Source organism: Heterocephalus glaber, unplaced genomic scaffold (genome assembly GCF_053883595.1).
Source record: "Heterocephalus glaber isolate CG9 unplaced genomic scaffold, H.glaber_assembly_v1.0 deba00001689, whole genome shotgun sequence".
NCBI classification, from domain to species: domain Eukaryota; kingdom Metazoa; phylum Chordata; class Mammalia; order Rodentia; family Bathyergidae; genus Heterocephalus; species Heterocephalus glaber.
In genome coordinates, this window is record NW_028258414.1 from 15,167,782 (window position 1) to 15,185,855 (window position 18,074).

An 18,074-nucleotide genomic window follows, 5' to 3' on the forward strand; every position below is an offset into this window, starting at 1 on the left:
CCAGGCCTAGCAGTTTCAATAGCCCTAATTAGTGTATTCCACCAAAGGTTATCTGGAGCTGGAACTGGAGCAAGGAGCTAAAAAACAAGAATGTAATCCTGAAAGATAATGTGGCTGGCAGCAGTGAAACTCCCTGTTTGCCCTAAGAGAGAGAGAAATCCACTTAATACTTTGGTCTCCCCTTCCAATTACCTTTTAATTATTTACAAGCTGCACAAGCCCAGCTGGTGCAAACCCGGGTGCTGTTCCTGTCTCAGAGGGGCTGCCATAGCAATATAGATTTTAATCAGCAATGCAGCATCACTGCTTTATTTTCCACTTTATTGGTTTTTGCCCTTCCCAGAAGGACTGTTAAAGAAAATGTAAGTTAGGTCATCCTGACCAAGAGTGATGTTTGGCAGTTGCTTACTGTTAGATATCCTCACTGGACTAGGAGCTCCTCCAGGACATCCCTCTGTGCCCCTAGCACTGACAGGGCCAGGCCAGAAGGAGCTCAGGGCACGTTTGGTGTATGAGCAATTTGGTTTTCCTGACTTATCCTGTCTAGCAGGGGGTGCTGCCTTGAGCTACCGGGTGTGTCTGCTTCCTTTCCACAGCCCCCCTGTAATAGGAGGCAGCAGCAGAGAACAGTCTTGCCACCTGTCTATCTATTCTGAAGCAGCCACATTGCCATCTCCTATATTTTTGAGTGAGCCCAAAGCAGGAGTTAAGTGACTCCCTTTAGTAAGTCAATTTGTGGTTACTCAGGTCCTGCCTTCAGCACTTGCATCAAGTATTTCACTGTTTGCTGGCATCACCCCAGGAGGGGAGCCGCTTGCTGGTGTCATACAGAGTTCCTCAGCTGCAGCACTGCTGACTCTAGGGATTCCCCCTTCTTGTGGGGAGTCCTTTGTGCTGTAAGGTATTTGCAGTATCCATGGCCTATTCCCATGAGGTGTCAATAACAACCCCCAGTCCTGACAACCAGAAACGTCTCTAGGTATTAGAAATGGCCCCTGGTGAGAGCCATTGCTATAGGCGTATGGTAAAGAGTAAAGAGAGAAAAAGTCTCTTTATAGAAATCTTCCTTTCAGGAAGATATTAAGTCAGGCATTAATCTCAACCCCCCTTGACTGAGTACCTAGGAGTAGGTGCTGAGAGCCCAGTCTGAGCTGGACTGTACTGTTTCAGAGCCCCAGGACATCCTGTCCCCTCTCTCTCATAGTCTGAGCTAGAGTGGTGAATCAGAAGATCTGGGAGCAGGCTGCACTTTAAATTGTATGGAGGTTGCTGTCTTTGCTCTTCACAAAACGGTGAGGCCAAGGATCCTAGACGTGTGTGACTTACTCATCCCTCCCTGAGCAAAGTGGCTGGGGCACTTGGGCAGATCTTATTAGCCAGAACCAAGGAGAGGCCTCACAGACCTTGGCAGCAGGGCAGCAAGCTGGTCCTAGAAAAGATGTGAAGGATAAGCAGTAGATCCTCAGATTGAGTTTGACAGGCCTAGAGATGTCCACCTCTGTGTGAGTGTAGCCAGACAGCAGGACCTGGGGGCACCACAGAGAAAATGGACAGGCTCCAGGGGAGATGACTGCAGCTGCAGGTGATAAAACAGCTGTCCTGCCAGAGAGGGCACAGGCTGTGACTGCCCCTTTCTGCTGTCTCTTTTGCCTGTTGACACAATTGGGCAAATTGACCACAGAAGATGGCCCTTTCCTCTTTTGGTCTTCGGTGTCTAGGCCAGACCAAGTCCCCTGCACACTGAGCCCTCCAGCACAGCAGTCCACCAGTAGAGGAGCCTGGGAGAAGTGGGTGGGCTGAAGCAGCACTGGCTCTTGCTCAGTGTCTCTTGTGGGCCTTGGGAGATACCAGGCCTGTCGAGACAGAGTATGCAAAGCCAGGGCTCACCTCCACCTCCTCCATGGTCTTGAGCAAATCCTTCCCCTCTGGGCCACACTTTCTTATCTGTAAATCAAGGAGGTTCAGTTCCACACAACTTGGAAGCTTCTCTGTTCTGTATTCTGTGTCCATGATTGTTCTGTTGAGCTCTGCGTGGGGAACAAAAAACAAAGGAAGCAAAGCCCCTTTAAAGAATTTTGTCAGATTAATTTTGTGCAGACTGTACCAAGAATCTCTTAAGACCAAATGTTTCTTCCTTTTCTCTGCTAAATAATGAATTTCCTCTTTTGCTAACTGAAGCTAAATCAAATTATACAAGTTGCTCCAGATTCTCTTTGCCCCTAGAAAGCGTGGTTAGATTGCAGAGCTCTCCTGTGCCCCAAGGGACTAATTTGTAAGTCTGATAAGCAAAAGCTGTATATAAACAATTCCATTTTTCCATCATCCCTGAGGAGGAAAAGCTTGTTCCCTTTTGCCCTAGGAGGTGAGCAGAAGTGATCTCATTAGAGTGAGATGATGATGATGATTTTTGCAGTTACTTTTTTTTTTTGGTACCGGAGATCGAACTCAGGACCTTGCACTTGCAAGGCAGGCACGGTGCCACTGAGCTAAATCCCCAGCCCTGGTTACTTTTATTTTTAACCCATCATCTGACCTGCTGCTACCCAGGCTCCAGCTCTGTGGGGTAGAGAGGGCAAAGGTTATCATCTTCAGTCATGAGGAGTCAGCCTGAGGTTAAGGGACTCACCTGGGGCCAGAGAGCACACTTTGCACCTATCTCCCAACTCCTAAGCTAGTGCTCTTTCCCTTTCCCTGCACAGCCTGTGAGACACTGGTTCCCCAGCAGTGACATCCCTGTCCCTGGTTTTAGAGCAGCAGGCAAGCCTAGTCTGTCCTGCAGCATTCTGAGCCCCACAGCAAGTGCTGGACACCTCCACTGGCCATTGTCCAGCAGAGGGTCCAACAGCATTTAAATGATTGATGCAAGAGGCATGACAACTCATAGTGGCAAGGAGGCTGCTACTTGTCAAGGCAGGATGGGGTAGGGGGCACGGGAGACATACCCAGAACATGGCACCAGCGAGGCTGTTCTTTCCTGCCCTTGCCCCCCATGGGTGCACCCAGCTAAGGAGCCACCTAGTCACGTAGAAAACAAATTTTATCAAGACCTCATATATAGAGTGGCCCTCCCGCCCCTACCAGTTCTGGTCAAGGGTGTACACTGACCTTGGTTTTCCCCAATGGATTGTTTTGATGTGTATATACAAAGAATTTACTGTGGGAAAAGGGCTGGGCCTGCCTCAGAGTGTAGCCTGAGTTTTTTCCTTTTGTTGTGTGCTTTATCTATCCATCTTGGGCAAGGAAATGTCCGTGACATATATTGCTGGCTTTTGATGGAGGCAGTTTCTTCCATATTCTTTGTATCTTATAGTAAATGATCTGTGCCCTGGACACTTCCTCAGATGAGATCAGTTTAGGGGCTTCATTTTTTAAGCAAAACATTTATTGGTACATTTTAGATACACATAATGATAACATTAGTCATAAGGAATTTGTACCTGTTCATGATATATCTTGCTTCTTTTTTTCCCATTTCCTGCCCCCTCCATTCGACCCCTCTTCCCCTCCTTATTTACAAAAGCTTTGTTTGTGTTTTTTCCTTCTATTCTTTTTTTCTTGTCCCTTCTTTCCTTTCCCCCGCCCTCTTCTTTGTTCTCCTTTTCATTTGAACATTTTCTTCCCGTTTCCCAATATCTATTAAACATTTTAGTCCTTATTTCCACTTTTCGGTTTCTCACACCACAGAAACAATGTGGTGTTTAAACATGTGTGTCTGATTTATTTCACTTAAGAGTATGGTCTCAAGGTGCATCCATCTAAGATGTGGGGTTTTTATACAGTGAAGTACTACTCTGCCATAAAGAAAGATGAGCTTATACATGTTGGTTAAGGGCTTCATTTTTAACTTCAGACCCAAATGAAAGTGTAAAATGCAAATCTTTGTCTCAGAATTAAACTTTTGTCTGAGGCCAGATCTTTTTCTCTCTACAGGTGATCTAGCTGCTGCTGCTAAATATGCAATTTTCTTCCTTCCATCTTTAATAATTATTTACTACCCTATAAGTACTCAGTTACACAATGATGGGACAGGAACTTGGTTTTTTGGGGGGGAGGGGGTTGTTACTGGGGATTGAACTCAGGACCATGCATTTGCAAGGTAGGCAGCAGAGCCACTGAGCTAAATCCCCAGCCCAGGAACTTGGTTTTTGAAAGGCACAATTAATTTGAATGGCCCAGTTTTGTCATTAAATTAAGGCTTCAAGGGCCAGGGATTTAGCTCAGTGGTTCTGCCACCTGCGTTGCAAGTGCAAGGTCCTAAGTTTGATCCCTGGTACCAAAAAAAAATATATATATATATCTATATATATCTATATATATCTATATATATATTTATTAAGCCTTCGAAATCTTTTACTGGTACTCATAGCACATGGTAAAATTGAGTTATTTGATGGTTTTGCCTCTTTAGTTCCATGGTGAGCTAATTGTCAGTGAATTGACAAAAGACTAATTTATGGAAAGAGTTTGGCCCACTTATTCCCTAGGGACACCGCAGAGTCTGAGAGCCTTGTGGCATGGATGGCAACAGAAGTGCAGGCAGCTATGTGTGCCCAGGCCAGTGGGCCCCTCCTGGCCACCTTCCATCCCTGCCCTGTCGATGCTATCGAGGGGTGGTGATGCACCAGCAGGCAGAGCAGAGGGGCCGACAGTCCACCTCTTTCTGCTATTTGGCCAACTTCTCTGAACAAAGGTTTAAGGAAGGGTGGCATGGTCAGAGCCATGATTTCATCATTAGCCATAGCAGAATATATTACACATACTGTTGAACTTCACCTAAAAGAATTAGTCCAAGCTGGAGTACCTCTACCCACCCACCCCCAAATTATTAGTTTAAAATCAGCCTCCCAACAAAGAACACCTAGAACACCCAGAACACCCACACATTGCTAATGGTTATAAATGGGTGTAATAGCTTTGAAAATCTGTTTGAAAGGATTTATTAAAACTGAGCATGGTGAGCCTGTTAGCGTTTCCACTCCTGGGGGTATACCCAACAGAAACAAGCACTTCCATGCATGAAAGACATGTGCAGAAATATTCATAGCACCTTTTATTGTAGCTAGAGACTAGAAAGCACGCAACTGTCCATCAGAAATAGAATGGACTAATAAATTGTGGTGCAGTCATAAAGTGCAGTAAAAAGAATGCACTGCTCCTGCACACACCCAGGCAGCCCTCACAGACCTAACAGTGAGCAGAGGCCAAACACAAAAGATTATGTACTTTAAAAATTACATGCTACATGATTCTGTTTTATATAAAGTTCAAGAAAATGCACATCAGAATAATGGCTGTTCCAAAGCCGGCCGGTGGGGGTGGGAGGATGGGTGTTGATCTAGGGAGAGACACAGGAAATCTCCTATATTTTGGCTTGAGCGATGGTCACATGGTGTAGATGGCAGCACAGATCCATTGTACGCTATTGTACACTTAACTGGGTGAGTTAGACCTACTGGGTGGGATTTGGAGGTAGAAGGCATAAGTATCGCCTTAAGCATGTCCTCCCCATGCTGCCTTGCAGAACAGTCCAAATTCAGGCTGTGGTGCAAACTGCTGAACACCCAGTGGGAGGTGTTTACACAAACAAAGCAGGGGAGACATCACCAGTCATTTTCCTGCTTGTTTCTGGGGAGCAGGACCAGAGCAGGATAAAAATGAATCGGCAGAGTGGTCAGCGGGCTGGCCAGCCTTCCTGCGTAACGTGAGCCTGAACTCTCCTAGGCTCCCTGTTCAGCTCTCTTGACAGTCAGGGTATGAACATGATTAATCACCTTTTTCAAAGTCAGGAAAAAAGCAGTGAGGGTGCCTGGCAGGGCCACACCCTGGGTCCCAGGCCCTCACCCCTGACCAGTAGGCAGGAAGGCACCCTTCATGAGCTGTCTGGGGCCCTGCCCCTAATTGCTCCTGGCCTTCCCTGCAACATGCCCATTCTCTGCAATGGAAAGGAAGTAGCTTGCCCTTCAGAACTCTTGCCACCTCCCAGCTTTGTCTCGAGCCAGAGGCAGCCCCCTCTTCTCTTGCCTTCATCCCTATACCCAACTATAGCTGTATTATCTGAGTGGGAGGCAGGAAGGCAGGGTGCCAGGAAGCAGCTGGTGTTCAGCTGTATCTGCATTGGAAGCTCCTGAGGGCAGCGCTGGCCTGGGAGTGCCCATGCCCACCAACAGGGGTTAAAGCCCAGAGTCCTAGAGGCCTTGCTGGGTCCCTGGCCCTTATAAAAGCCTTTGACTTCCGTTCCCCGGGCTACTTCAGGCTCCCTGGCTGAAATCTGATAAGGGGCCTCTTTGTTGCAACTGTCAGACTCCTTTATTGAGCAGGGAACTGGAGACTAGCGGCATTTCTTGGGGTGCAGATAAGGCCCTGGGTTCCTGTCAGGGAGAACATGATTAATTACCCTCAATCCTAGCTCCTGCTTTCATAGCAGTGACTGACAGTCTGCAGGCTTCCCCACCAGGTGCCCCCTAGGCATGTCAGGGTGGAGATATGGCCTCCTGCAGGGCCACACGAGTGACCCACACAGCTCTCTCCAGTGGGTGTCTGCAGGCTGCTTTTGCATTGATTGTGGGCACAGGCTTGCCACTGTGGGTGAAGAGCCTCCCAGAGCAGGTTGTGGTCCAGCCCAGAGAGCAGATGGAGTCCCCATCTCTTCTCTGAAGGGCTAGGAGGAACCATTGGTTGTGGACTTGAGCTTCACTGACCTTGTCTTAAGTATGTTAGGGGTCCCTTCCCTGGAAAAGATCCCAAATTGCTCATTACAAGAGCCCTTAATTCAGACAAGCTCCATAAGCCAAGTCATTCTCCCTTTGGGAATAATTACAATTATAAATTTTTGTTTTGATTTTTTATTCATAGGCCCTTAAGACTTGAGAACTCAGTCATCTAGTGCAAATTTCTCATTTCACTGATGAGAAAACTGAGGCAAGAAGTGTTGGTCCCCCACATCCACCCCCCAGTAGTATGTATTTTTGGACAGGGGAGATGGCTGCCGGGGCCACCAGCACAAAGCTAACTGCCCAAGATCCAGTTGTCTTTCTCATTTGTCAGAATTGAAGCCAGAGCAGGTGTTTGTGTCTGCGTCATCCAGATAGGTACACATGCTCACCTAAAGCTACACTTGGGACAGCCTCAGCTGTCTTCAACAATGAGCCGCTCTAACCCTTTAACAGAGGGTCAGCTGCAGGGTGCAGCACTGATCTCCTTATTTACTTAGTCTCCAGAGCCAGGGTGCCCGATAGAGGGGCCCTATGCAGGGAGGGTACACTGTGGGGTATGGGAAAGCAGGGCTGTGGAGCACCCAGGATGCCACCAACCTTCCTGTGTACCCGGCTCCTCTGGGAGTTTCCAGGAGTGACTGCTCTCTCTGTCTCCCTCAGGTGCTGGAGACAGGCCAGCTGACAGCCACTAGCAACTGCTAGCTGCTACTGACAGCCTTAGGTCCCCTCTTGCCTCCTCAGGTCCTATGCTCACCCTTGCTTCCCTTCCCTAGGCATTTCTCAAGCTCCTGAATCACTGTGGCTGTGGAGACTTTGACTTATAATGAAATTTCTGCATTGGTAACCGTGTTGCCCTTCAAAGCTGCTATCTGAAATGGCTGGATAGTTAGTGTAGTGACTTCTCGAGATGGACATATGATCCTCTCTAAGGAGCTCCTTCCTAGGCCATGTGAGCCACTCTGGAAATCTATGGTTTATGTCCACCCTGCATCTTTGGTACAACCCAGTATATGCAGCCTGCCCCTCCATCCTGTTTGCTGTCTGCCTCTGGATGAATGACGACTGTTTCCAGAAGTGAAACCTGTTGTCTGTGTCTAAAGATTTACCGCCCCTGAGGAAATCAGCAGGAAACAGTGTAGTCTGAAAGCTGCTCAGAGATGCAGTTCTGAACCCATGTGTTATCTGGCTGTCCAGGGTGACCTTCTTAAGGACTGCACTTGCTCAGTTGGGCAAGCCTTGCTGTGCCATAGATGCCCTAGGCGCTTACACTCAGCCACCTGGTTTCCCTTCCTTGAGGCCCTGCTGTATGGAGTCCTGGTTCCTTGACTTTCTCAAAATCCTAAACCCATCTGTTCTGTTGCTGGTTCTCTTGCTGTGGGACTTGGAAGCAAACAGCTGAAACACTCTGGGCCTCACCTCCCCCGGCTGTTTAATGGTGATTGTGACCCATTAGAACCTGAGAGGGGAAGTGACTTCTGGTCAGGGCTGTCAGTATAGATACTCAGAACAGGTCTCCACAAGCATGGGTGCTGTGGGGAATGTTCCCAGGTGAGCTCCCTTGGAGCCAGTTCTCTCACTCTGAGCAGCATGATTTTTAGTCTGCATGGGAGGCCCATTAATATTAGCCACCATAATATTGGAGGCTGATAAAGGGCAGACCTGGCTTCACAGAGCTGACCATCCTCCTGGGTTGCCACACAGACATACAAGAAACATTTAGAGAGGAATTATTTCCTGCATTTGTTGGAGAGTCCTAGAACTTCTGAGAGGGAAGAAACTGGGGTAGTTGGAGAGTTCTCCCTTGAGGGAGAGTGGACATGGAAGGAGGGTGGGGGGCTCAAGTGGAGGCAGGTGGTTTCCAGCCCAAACAGCGGCTGGGTCACAGAGGCAAAGTGAGCGTGGCGGGAGGGGTTGGTGAGAAGGCAGTGATAGGAGTTGGTGGGATATGTTTGAGTGTTTCATGCATGGTGAACAGCATGGCAGACCTGGGTCATGTGACTGGATGTGCTGGTGATCAGTGAGTGTCATTGGAGGTTTTTAAACAAGGAAGTGGGTGTTGTGGTTGAAGCAGCATTTTAATAAGACTGGCAGTGGTATGTGAGGCAAGCGTGTGGCTAGAGGCCACTACAGTCTAATGGTAAACCAGTAACCAGAAAGGGCCTGGGCCTGGGTGGTGACCCAGCAAGAACATTACCCTCAAGAGAAGCCTCCAGGAAGAATCAGTGGAGCCTTAACAGCCTGGGATTGGGTGGTAAAAGACAAGCAGAGCCGCTGCTCATTGGTGTCTCTGGAGACAATGAAGGTGATGGGAGAAGGAACAGGAATGAAGGTGAGGTCAGTGTGGACATCCAACTCAGAGGTGAACAGCACATGTATGTAGATGCTGGAGAAGTCAGGTAGTGGCCTGTGTGAGGGGACCTTGGCATGTCCTCCCAGCCCTCTAAGTGATGCCACGGAAAGTGTGGGGTCACTGCAGCAGGGCATGTGTCAGGCACACAGGCCTTTGAAAAGAAGTGGTGCGCCACCATCCCTGCCTGCCATTGGCCAAGCCCACCACCTCAGGCTTTTCTCTGTGGTCAGAGTAAGGTCCACTGGCTGGTCAAGAAAAAGGTCTCCAAGCATGTTGGTTCCCTCCCCATCTTAGAAAAGAGGCACTGTCCTACCATAGCACCCCACATGTCTATGTACATAGGCTGCCTTTTGCTTCCTTCTGTAACCGAATAGTCCTGTAAGAGAGAGCGGGGCAGGCAGGCAATTCTGGGTAGGGAAGAAAATGCCTGCGTTAGAGGAGAGAAAACAGGAGGACCGCAAACCAAACAGGCTCAACACCGCCAGGCAGCTCAGTGGGACCTCAGCATGGTGGGGGAAGGGAGGGGAGGAAGGGTAGGAGCAGCAGCCTGTGTACAGTAAAAGGAGCTGACCATCAGAAGGCAACAAGTCTCATGCCCTGCCCTGGACGGTGACCCTTCCCTGTGGAATTCTCCCCTCTGACCTCCAGATCATTAATCCTGGGGCTGCCAAATGACAGTCATCCATCACGCCTCCTGACGAGCATCCCAGCCACCGTGAAAGGACCTGGCCCCGCCCTCCCAGCGTCCCTTGGTGCTCATTAGTAGCTCTTCCTGCCTGGTGCCAGGTTTCCTAATCAAGTCCCTGGCTCCTCTCACTTCCCCTTGGGACCAGTAGGCAGAAGCTGCTCTGACCCACCCTTTTCTGGGGCCAGGGAGGGGGTGGGTGATAGTGGGAAGAGAATTGTTGAGTGGCTCTACCTTCCCCTGAGACCTGTGTGTCCAGTAGCTCCATCGACATGGTGAGGCACACAGGAGGGAAGGGAGTCGAGTCTTTGTCCTGCAGCAGGAGAGGAGAAGGCAGGCCACAGATGAAGGCACACGCTGTATATGGATGGCAGTTGGGAGCTCCCAGACCAGGGAGGCAAGGAAGGCTTCCCAGAGGAGTGGAAGTTGCCAAATCATGGAAAAAATCCCAACATGTACTGCCAGCAAAAAACACAAAACACTTGGAATTCATCTCATCTGGCATTGTATTTACCAGATAGGAAAACAGATCCAGAAAGGCTAAATCTCTTGCCTGAGGTCACAAAACGTGGGAGTTAACCCTGTCTCCCTTGACCTAGAGAACTGATTCTAGTCAGGTAGTTTCCAGGCCTGGGGAGCTTGAGTCAAATCCCACTTCTAAGTAGATGCATGAATACCATTTTCCATTGCAAGTAATGGTAAGCGTACCCGGAAGTCTTACATTCCCCTCCCCTTCTTATTGGACAATCACAGGAACCCCCATCAACCGGATCCCCATCATGGCCAAGCAGATCCTGGACCTGTACATGCTGTACAAGCTGGTGACAGAGAAAGGAGGCCTGGTGGAGATCATCAACAAGAAGATCTGGAGGGAGATCACCAAAGGCCTGAACCTGCCCACTTCCATCACCAGCGCCGCCTTCACCCTCAGGACCCAGTGAGTGGCCAGGGCTGGGGAAGGAAGCCAGAGAAGCTGGGGAAAGGGGATGATTTAGCCCCGAGGCAGGGAGGAAGGAAGGAAATTCCATTGTACAGTAAGCCAGAGGAGTGAATTCCTGAGCCAGTGGGAAACTCAAGAGATGACTGCTTTGCTAGACCAGGTAATAGAGTTACTCTTGACCTGGTGTCTCTTGTGGACTGGTTCTTTACCTTTCTGTTTTCCCTAAGCCTCACAGTCTATCCTGGAAGAGACATTGCACCATTTTTCAGATTACCAAAACTAATTCTCTGAGATTAAATAATTTGTCCAAGGCCATCCCAGCCCCTAAGTGGTCAACCTGAGATTCAAACCTGGGGTCCTAGGCTCCTATCTCAAATCCACACGCTCTCTGGTGTTGCTCCCAAGGAACACTACCCCAGGCAGCCATCCCACCTGACACCCAGCCTGCACTCATTCCCCATGAGGTTGCTGCCCTAAACCAAGAGGAGTAGTGGAGAATGAGAGCCAGAGACAAGTTTCTTCTTTTGAAACACAGGGATGAACAGTTGACATATCAGTCAGATAGTGTGGCATGGCCTTATTCAATGGAGAAGGGTTTTATTTAGTAGAACTTTTCCAGTAGAAGTTGGAGACAGCTGTAAGCAGAGTAGCAAGCTTCTCCAGAGAGACTTGCTTCTTGGAACATAGGCCACAAAAGACAGAACTCCTAGGTCTTGTGCACAGTGGAGAGGATTGTTCCCTTCAGACCAGCCTAACACACAGTGAGGAGATCAAGAAGACAGGAAGGCTTGGGCCTCATATCCCTCAAAGCACCAAAGTAAATGTACAAATATTGCTGAGATGTTACTCATTTCCCTTAATGAATAGTGCCTACGATTTGAGCCATGTTGCAGGTGGATAGGAGTAGGAGGATCCTGGGCAGTGCGTCCAGTGGCCCCAGACTTTGCAAGTACACCAGGCACCCTATTCTTTGTCTGATAGAGGCTGCTCCCAGAGACCATTGCCAAGCCTGGGCAGTCTATGCCCCTGGTTTGGGTGGTTCTCCTTGCTTCTTCCTTCCCTGCAGGTACATGAAGTATCTCTATGCCTATGAGTGTGAGAAGAAGGCCCTGAGCTCCCCTGCTGAGCTGCAGGCTGCCATCGACGGCAACCGCAGGGAGGGCAGGCGGCCCAGCTACAGCTCCTCCCTCTTCGGCTACTCACCCACTGCTGCCACTGCTGCTGCTGCTGGGCCCCCTGCTCTTCTCTCACCACCCAAGATCCGCTTCCCAGTCCTGGGGCTTGGTTCCAGCAGTGGCACCAGTGCCAGTGGCCCTCGGCTGTCCCCAGCAGCCACTCTCAGGAAAGGTCAGCAGGACCTTGGGGAGAAGGGAAAACCCTGTGTCCCTGTGTCTGAGATGGGGCTGTGGGTGGCAGGGGTGAGTGTGGGCCAGCTCCAGTTCCTTTGCAGGTGACGGGGTCCCCACAACCACAGTGCCCGTGCCAAATCGCCTGGCTGTGCCCGTAGCTCTGGCAGGGCCACAGACAGGGAGTCGGGTGGCCGCATTGGAACAGCTGCGGGAGCGTCTAGAGTCAGGGGAGCCAGCGGAGAAGAAGGCAGCAAGGCTGTCGGAGGAGGAGCAGCGCCTGGTACAGCAGGCCTTCCAGCGTAACCTTTTCAGCATGGCACGGCAGCTGCCTGTGAAGATCCGCATCAACGGCAGGGGTGCGTGTGCCGCTGCAACCTCAGCTCCACTCCTGGGGTGGAGTGGGCAAGGTGCGCACTCCTGACCCTGAGAGAGCCACGTGGGTTCTCGGGCTGCTAGGATGTGGGGGCAGAGGGAGACGACACCAGAGGCTGCCTCAGGCCACACCCTGTTCTCTTCGAGGAGCTAGGGGTGGAGGAGGCTATGCTCCCTCCCCAGTGACCTTTTGATCCGTCTAAACCAAAGGGCTTGGCTGCCCTGTGGTTCCTTATTGGATACAGGCCAGCACAGGACACAGTGGTCGGGTTCAGGAAGGTGACAGCCTGTCATCCTGAGGCCCAGCAAGGTGCCAGGGCCCCTTGGGAACATAAGGCTGTAGGAAACACATTTGGCAGCATAACTGATATCTTTTCCCTTCCCCTCCACATTTTTCGAGTGCCCACTTGTCTTCACAAACCACACACACTACGTTTCCTTTGTTCCTCCTATGCTTCCCCCTCACACACCTGCCCTTTGCCATTCTTGCCAAGGTGAGCAAGTGATGATGAAGGAGGCAGGTGTGAAGGGAGCAGCCACTTTCAGCCCCACTTGCCCAATCAGGGAGAGGACAGGTGTCCTGGCCCTGCACAATACCAGGCTAAGAGAAAGGCTGCTCAACTGAAAGAAGTCTTAGCTCTCCATTGTAAAAAGGCAGAGCCTGATGGAGGGCCAGGTGCTGGGGTCAAAAGCCCCCTCTCTATGGGACTCACCATTAAGGGGCAATAGCATAGGGTGAGTCCCCAGGGTCAGAACTGGCCCTGTTGCTGTCTGGCTTCCGGGCTGATGTGTGGTGGGCCTGGTTAGGGTTTGTGAGCCAGGTAAACCACGCTGGTGCCTGCGGTTGGGCTAGGCCAGCCTGCTCGCTGGGAGAAGAGGGCATTGGGGATTTGGTGACCTTAGTCTCTGCCAGCCCATGAGCTCAGAAGGCAGTCATGTGGGTGCTCTCTAACAGCACCGGAGGACAGTGGGAATCCTGACCTGGCCAGTTTCTCCCTGCCCTAGCAGAAGACAGAGGAGAGGCCTCAGCTGCTGCGCTGAACCTGACCCCAAGCAGCATTGGAAGCATTAACATGTCTGTGGACATCGACGGCACCACCTATGCAGGTAGGCCCCAGCTGGTCACTGTGCCATCCCTTGCTGGCCCTCCCATCACCCTCATGTCCAAATGCAACCAGGATACTTCCTTCCAGACTGTTAGCAGGATGACAGGTCCCCTCTGGGTTGATAGAAACCCTTCCTCTAACCATTTTGATCAATGTGAGGATTCCTAATCAGTGCTACATCCATACCCTTAGACGTTGTACTGTAAGTCAGAGTGTGCCATGCACAGGTCTCCTTTCTGACTGCAAAGCACTCATAGTGCATTATCTGTCATTTCCTGGCTTGAAAGAGGACTAAGGACTGAGACCCCAGCAGCAGAATCTGAGTGCTGCTGGATCAGCCTGTTTGGTTAGTTGATTTAGCACCTTGACCAAGTCTTTCCAAGGTGTTTGACTCAGTACTCACAGAAACAGCATTCCTTTTCTCCTGCCATTTCACTGGTTAGGGATGCGGGTGGGGATAACCTGTCTGAATCTTGTCAAGCACCCCTGGGTGACTGGTGACCATAGGTCTGGCCAGGGTATCGCCTGCCTGTTTTTCTGAAGGTGTTGATTGTCACCAGCTGGGGAGGCGGCCAGTGTAGGGGTGTGAAGCCGTGCGGCCATACCTTCCTTGGAAATGCGTTTCCCCAGGCCTGCGCCTGTTCATTTAAATCTTCTGTTCTGGAGGTTGCACCCCATCCAGCACCACCCTGCAGGCTTCCTGAGGTCCCCTTCACATTCTGGATCTCTGCTGCGACAACTGCCACAGGGACATCTGCCAGTGCCTGGGTCTGCATGCCACATTCAGAGGACTTTACCTGGCCCGGGAGCTCCTAGAGAACATAAGGCCTAGTGGCTCATGCTCCCTTGGGGAGCTGTGGGTTGGGAGCCTAGGGGCTGGGATTTAGGTCCTAGGGAGAGCAGGAAATAGGAGCTGGGGACCAGACCTTTGTGCCTTCTCTTCTCTCCAGGAGAAGAGGATACAACTTCTTCCCTCTCAAGAGTGGGAGGGTCAGGAGCTCAAGCTTCCTACACCCCTGAAGAGAAGGGAGCCAGTTGCCTATTCCACCTGCTGTTGTCCCTGCACCCCATGCTCTTTCCCAGGGGTTAGGGTGAAGGTCTTGAGAGCACCCCAGCCCGGCGTGTCCAGAGCTCCCTTCCACCACCTCTGCCTCTGTCAGTCCTGCCCTGCAGCCTCCCCTCCTCTATCACCCATGCTCCTCTTGCCCCAGAGCATACAGAAGCTCAGATCTCAGGAGTCTGCTCCCGCTCAGAGCCTAAGGGCCTCCTTGACCGCTGTGGGTAGCATTAGGCTTCCCAAATAGTACCAAGGCCCTGTCATGCTGCCCTGCTTCCCACTTACCTTTCTAGCCCCATCTGCTGTGGCCCTGGTCACTGATACTCCCTGGTTGCCCTTTCTGCTGTGATCTGGTCTCCGGCTCCCTGGGACCTCCTTCCCTCAGCTGTTTCCTCTTTCCAGCTTTTGAGCACCCTCCCTGCCCCTAGGACCCCTCCATGCTCCTACAGCACCCTGCCACAGTGGTCTCAGGCATTTACCACATCTTGTTTGTGCCCTCGGCAGCCCAGAAGAGCACGAGGGCCTCTATCTGCATCCAGCATGGTGCCAGGTGCAAGGGCCACTAGGGAGGCCTGTAGTGGGCACTTGTTGGTGACGGAGCCGCATCTATTGCCCTAGGTGTGCTGTTTGCCCAGAAGCCCGTGGTCCACCTCATCACAGGCCCCACTGCCCAGAGTGTGGTTGGCAGCAGTTCTGGCGGCGGCAGCAGCAGCAGCAGCGGTGGCTCTCACTGCTCACAGAGTCCTACCTCGTCCCGGGGCACCCCCAGTGCGGAGCCCTCTACCAGCTGGTCCCTCTGACGGCAGCACCTAGCTGCCCCTGCCCTGCCCTCCAGCCAGGAGTGGCAGAAGCTGCCGCGAAGAATTTACCTCATCTCACGGAGCCCGATGTTCAGGGACTGGGTGTGTCCATCTCTCCAGGCTCCATTCAGGTCCTACTGTCCTCTGGGGGGCGGGGAGAGGTGGGAGGGGCAGGACAGGGCAGCGTTGTCCAATCAGGGATCATCCTGGAGGCCTGGGCAGGGGTCTGGGCTCCCCCTTCCTCCAGGGTCCCCGCCCACCTCCCACCCCGGGGCACAGTGTATCGACAATCTGTAAGCCGACACAGGGCTGGATGCCTCCACTTCCTTCCCCCTTAATTTATTTCCCTTCCTCTGCTTTCTGCCGTTACCCCAGGGTCACTCGTCTCATCCTCTGTCTAGCCCCCCTCATTTTTTTTTTTTTTTGGTACCGGGGATCGAACTCAGGTCCTTGCGCTTGCGCAGCAGGGGGCGAAACCACTGAGCTAAAGCCCTGGCCCCAAGCCCCCCTCATTTTTAAATCCTATGTGGGCTGCTGGGGCCAAGCTCCTGCCTTCATGGCTCTCAGCTCCTGAGCATGGGCCCCACCCTCTCAAACCTCCTGTCTGGTTTTGGTTTCCATAGCCTGGGTCCCTCAAATCCAAATGTGCCATCAGACCTTAGGCCCCCATGTCCCCCTCTAGTGGGGGACACCTAAGAGAGTACATGAGGGCAAGCTTCAGGCCCAGGCCTCTGGGCATCTGCCAGGATGGAGGAGGGCTTGGGCTGCCTGGGCCCTGGTACCCACTTCACAGGACCCCATGCAACCCTCCCTTAACCCTCAGGCTCTCCAGTTGCCCTTGTTGGCTACTCTCCCACCATAGTTCCCTTGTTCCTGCCCTGTCACAGTATCTTGGGGCCATCTCTGCCCCACCAGCCCCAGATGTGCTGATATCAGGTCACTGAAATACCTCAGATTTGTAATTGTTGATGTTTGATTCTTCAGGAAGTATTTGCATCTCTGAAATCTTTTTTATATATGTTTTGCTGACTTTCGTATTTTATTTTTAAATTTTTGTTGTTGCTGTTGTTATAGCACCAAAGAAATAAGAAAAAAGAGCGAATCACCCCAGCCAGGTGCGGTTGGTGGCCAGCCCCTTGGTCCTGCCCATGCCCCCTGGAAGGAGGGAGCAGGTGGGGTGACTCAGGGATCCCCGAGGCGGTAGGGTGGGGTGGAGAGGCCTGCACTTGCCTGCAGGGCCAGAAACGATACCAGTCCCAGGATGTCCCTGACCATGCCACTGCCCCTGCCCTGCCATGCATGCCATGGGCCATGCTGCCTCCCAGAGCCCACCACCAGGGAGTGGGAATGGGAGATGCCAGGGCTGGTGCAGGCTACCCCTGCCGGTAGACAGGGTGCCACTTGCACAGGCCACTTCTGCCAGGCACCTACAGTGTTCAGAACGCCGCCACTGTGACTCCTGGGCTTGGGCCCCACTCAGTCCTGTCCAGGAAGAGAAAGGGAAACCAGAAGCTCATGCACAGACATACCTCAGCCCAGCCAGCCCCTCTGCTGGCCTGCGCCTCCTCCCTGCCCTGGCCCTCTGCATGCCTGTGCATGCACACACGCATGTTCACACACAGCCCGCCCACCCGTCCACTGCAGGCTGCCCTCCTCTGCCTGCAGAAGCCTTGCCCTCCCAGCACAGGTAGGCTGTGGTAGGGAAGGGTCGAGGTTCTGGTGCCAGTGCAGAGGCCCAGTGGCTAAAGCTGCCCCACCTCCCTCTGGAGTGTGTCAGACACTTGGCCAGAGTGTCTTTCTCAGGGTTTGGTCATGAAGGATGGACTCTCCCACCCAGAGGACGCAGGGATGTGCGTCACGGACCCTCCCCTTCTTCCCCAGCCATGTGCCCAGCCTCTCCCTCAGCGTCCCTCAGCGTCCCAGGCCAGGCCCGGCCTGAGCAGAGTGTCTAAGGGTGCTCTGTCCCCTGTCCTTCTTTGTACTCCAACAGCAGTGTGGTAGCACACAGGTAGCCTAGGCAGTAAGTACATACCTCAGACGTTCTCACAGCAAGTGTCTGTATATGGTGTGGTTCTTTTCTTACATGTTCTGAATGTTTATATTTCAATAAACCTCTACCTCTTCACATGGCAGGCCTCAGTTGCTTTGCTGACTCCTCCACTGTGCAGGGGCCTTCAGGGTGACGGGGCCAAGTGGCTGCTCCTCATCCCTGGGCTTCCCTGACCACCTCCTGTCCTCCCCAGAGCACTCGCTTAGCTTATCTGCTGGTGGCAAGGTGCTTGGCATGGCGAGTTGGTCATCGAGACCGACTCTAGTGAGTCACATCGGTGTCATGACAGGCCCAGGCCCTAAGACATCTTCTTGGCTCAGTAAGCCCCAGCTGAGCACCTGCTGGGCCAGATACGGAGAAGGCATAGTGTCAGGACAAAGACTTTGGGTATTTTGTTTGTTTGTTTTGCAGTACTGGGAATTAAACCCAAGGCTTTAGAAGTGAACTGTAACCCCTGCCTTCATGTTTTAGTTTGAGACAGGGTCTTGCTAAATTGCCCAATCTGGGCTAAAACTTGAGATCCTCCTGCCTCGGCCTCCCAGAGCACTGGGATTACAGGTGTGGACCATCATTCTCAGCTACAGACTGGTTCTTTAGGATCCTACATAATCTGGACTCTTTAAAAGTAGGCTGCTGTGGGCAGGGAAGCTGG

The 18,074-nt window shown here is 51.9% G+C and overlaps 1 protein-coding gene across 3 annotated transcripts in view; it reads left to right on the top strand.

Moving 5' to 3' along the window:
* Arid3b (AT-rich interaction domain 3B) overlaps positions 1–17,497 on the top strand; it is a 53,787-nt gene extending 36,290 nt beyond the window's left edge. Inside the window, exons 5-9 of one of the 3 annotated variants that reach the window (XM_004855464.3) lie at positions 10,502–10,685; positions 11,755–12,035; positions 12,139–12,444; positions 13,418–13,516; positions 15,191–17,497. In XM_004855464.3, coding sequence (XP_004855521.1) covers positions 10,502–10,685; positions 11,755–12,035; positions 12,139–12,444; positions 13,418–13,516; positions 15,191–15,372 — 1,052 coding nt within the window. In that variant the 3' untranslated portion in view covers positions 15,373–17,497. The remainder of the gene's footprint in view (positions 1–10,501; positions 10,686–11,754; positions 12,036–12,138; positions 12,445–13,417; positions 13,517–15,190) is intronic. The other 2 variants (XM_004855465.3, XM_021236913.2) reach the window with 2 other exon arrangements.
* The last annotated feature ends 577 nt before the right edge of the window (positions 17,498–18,074 follow it).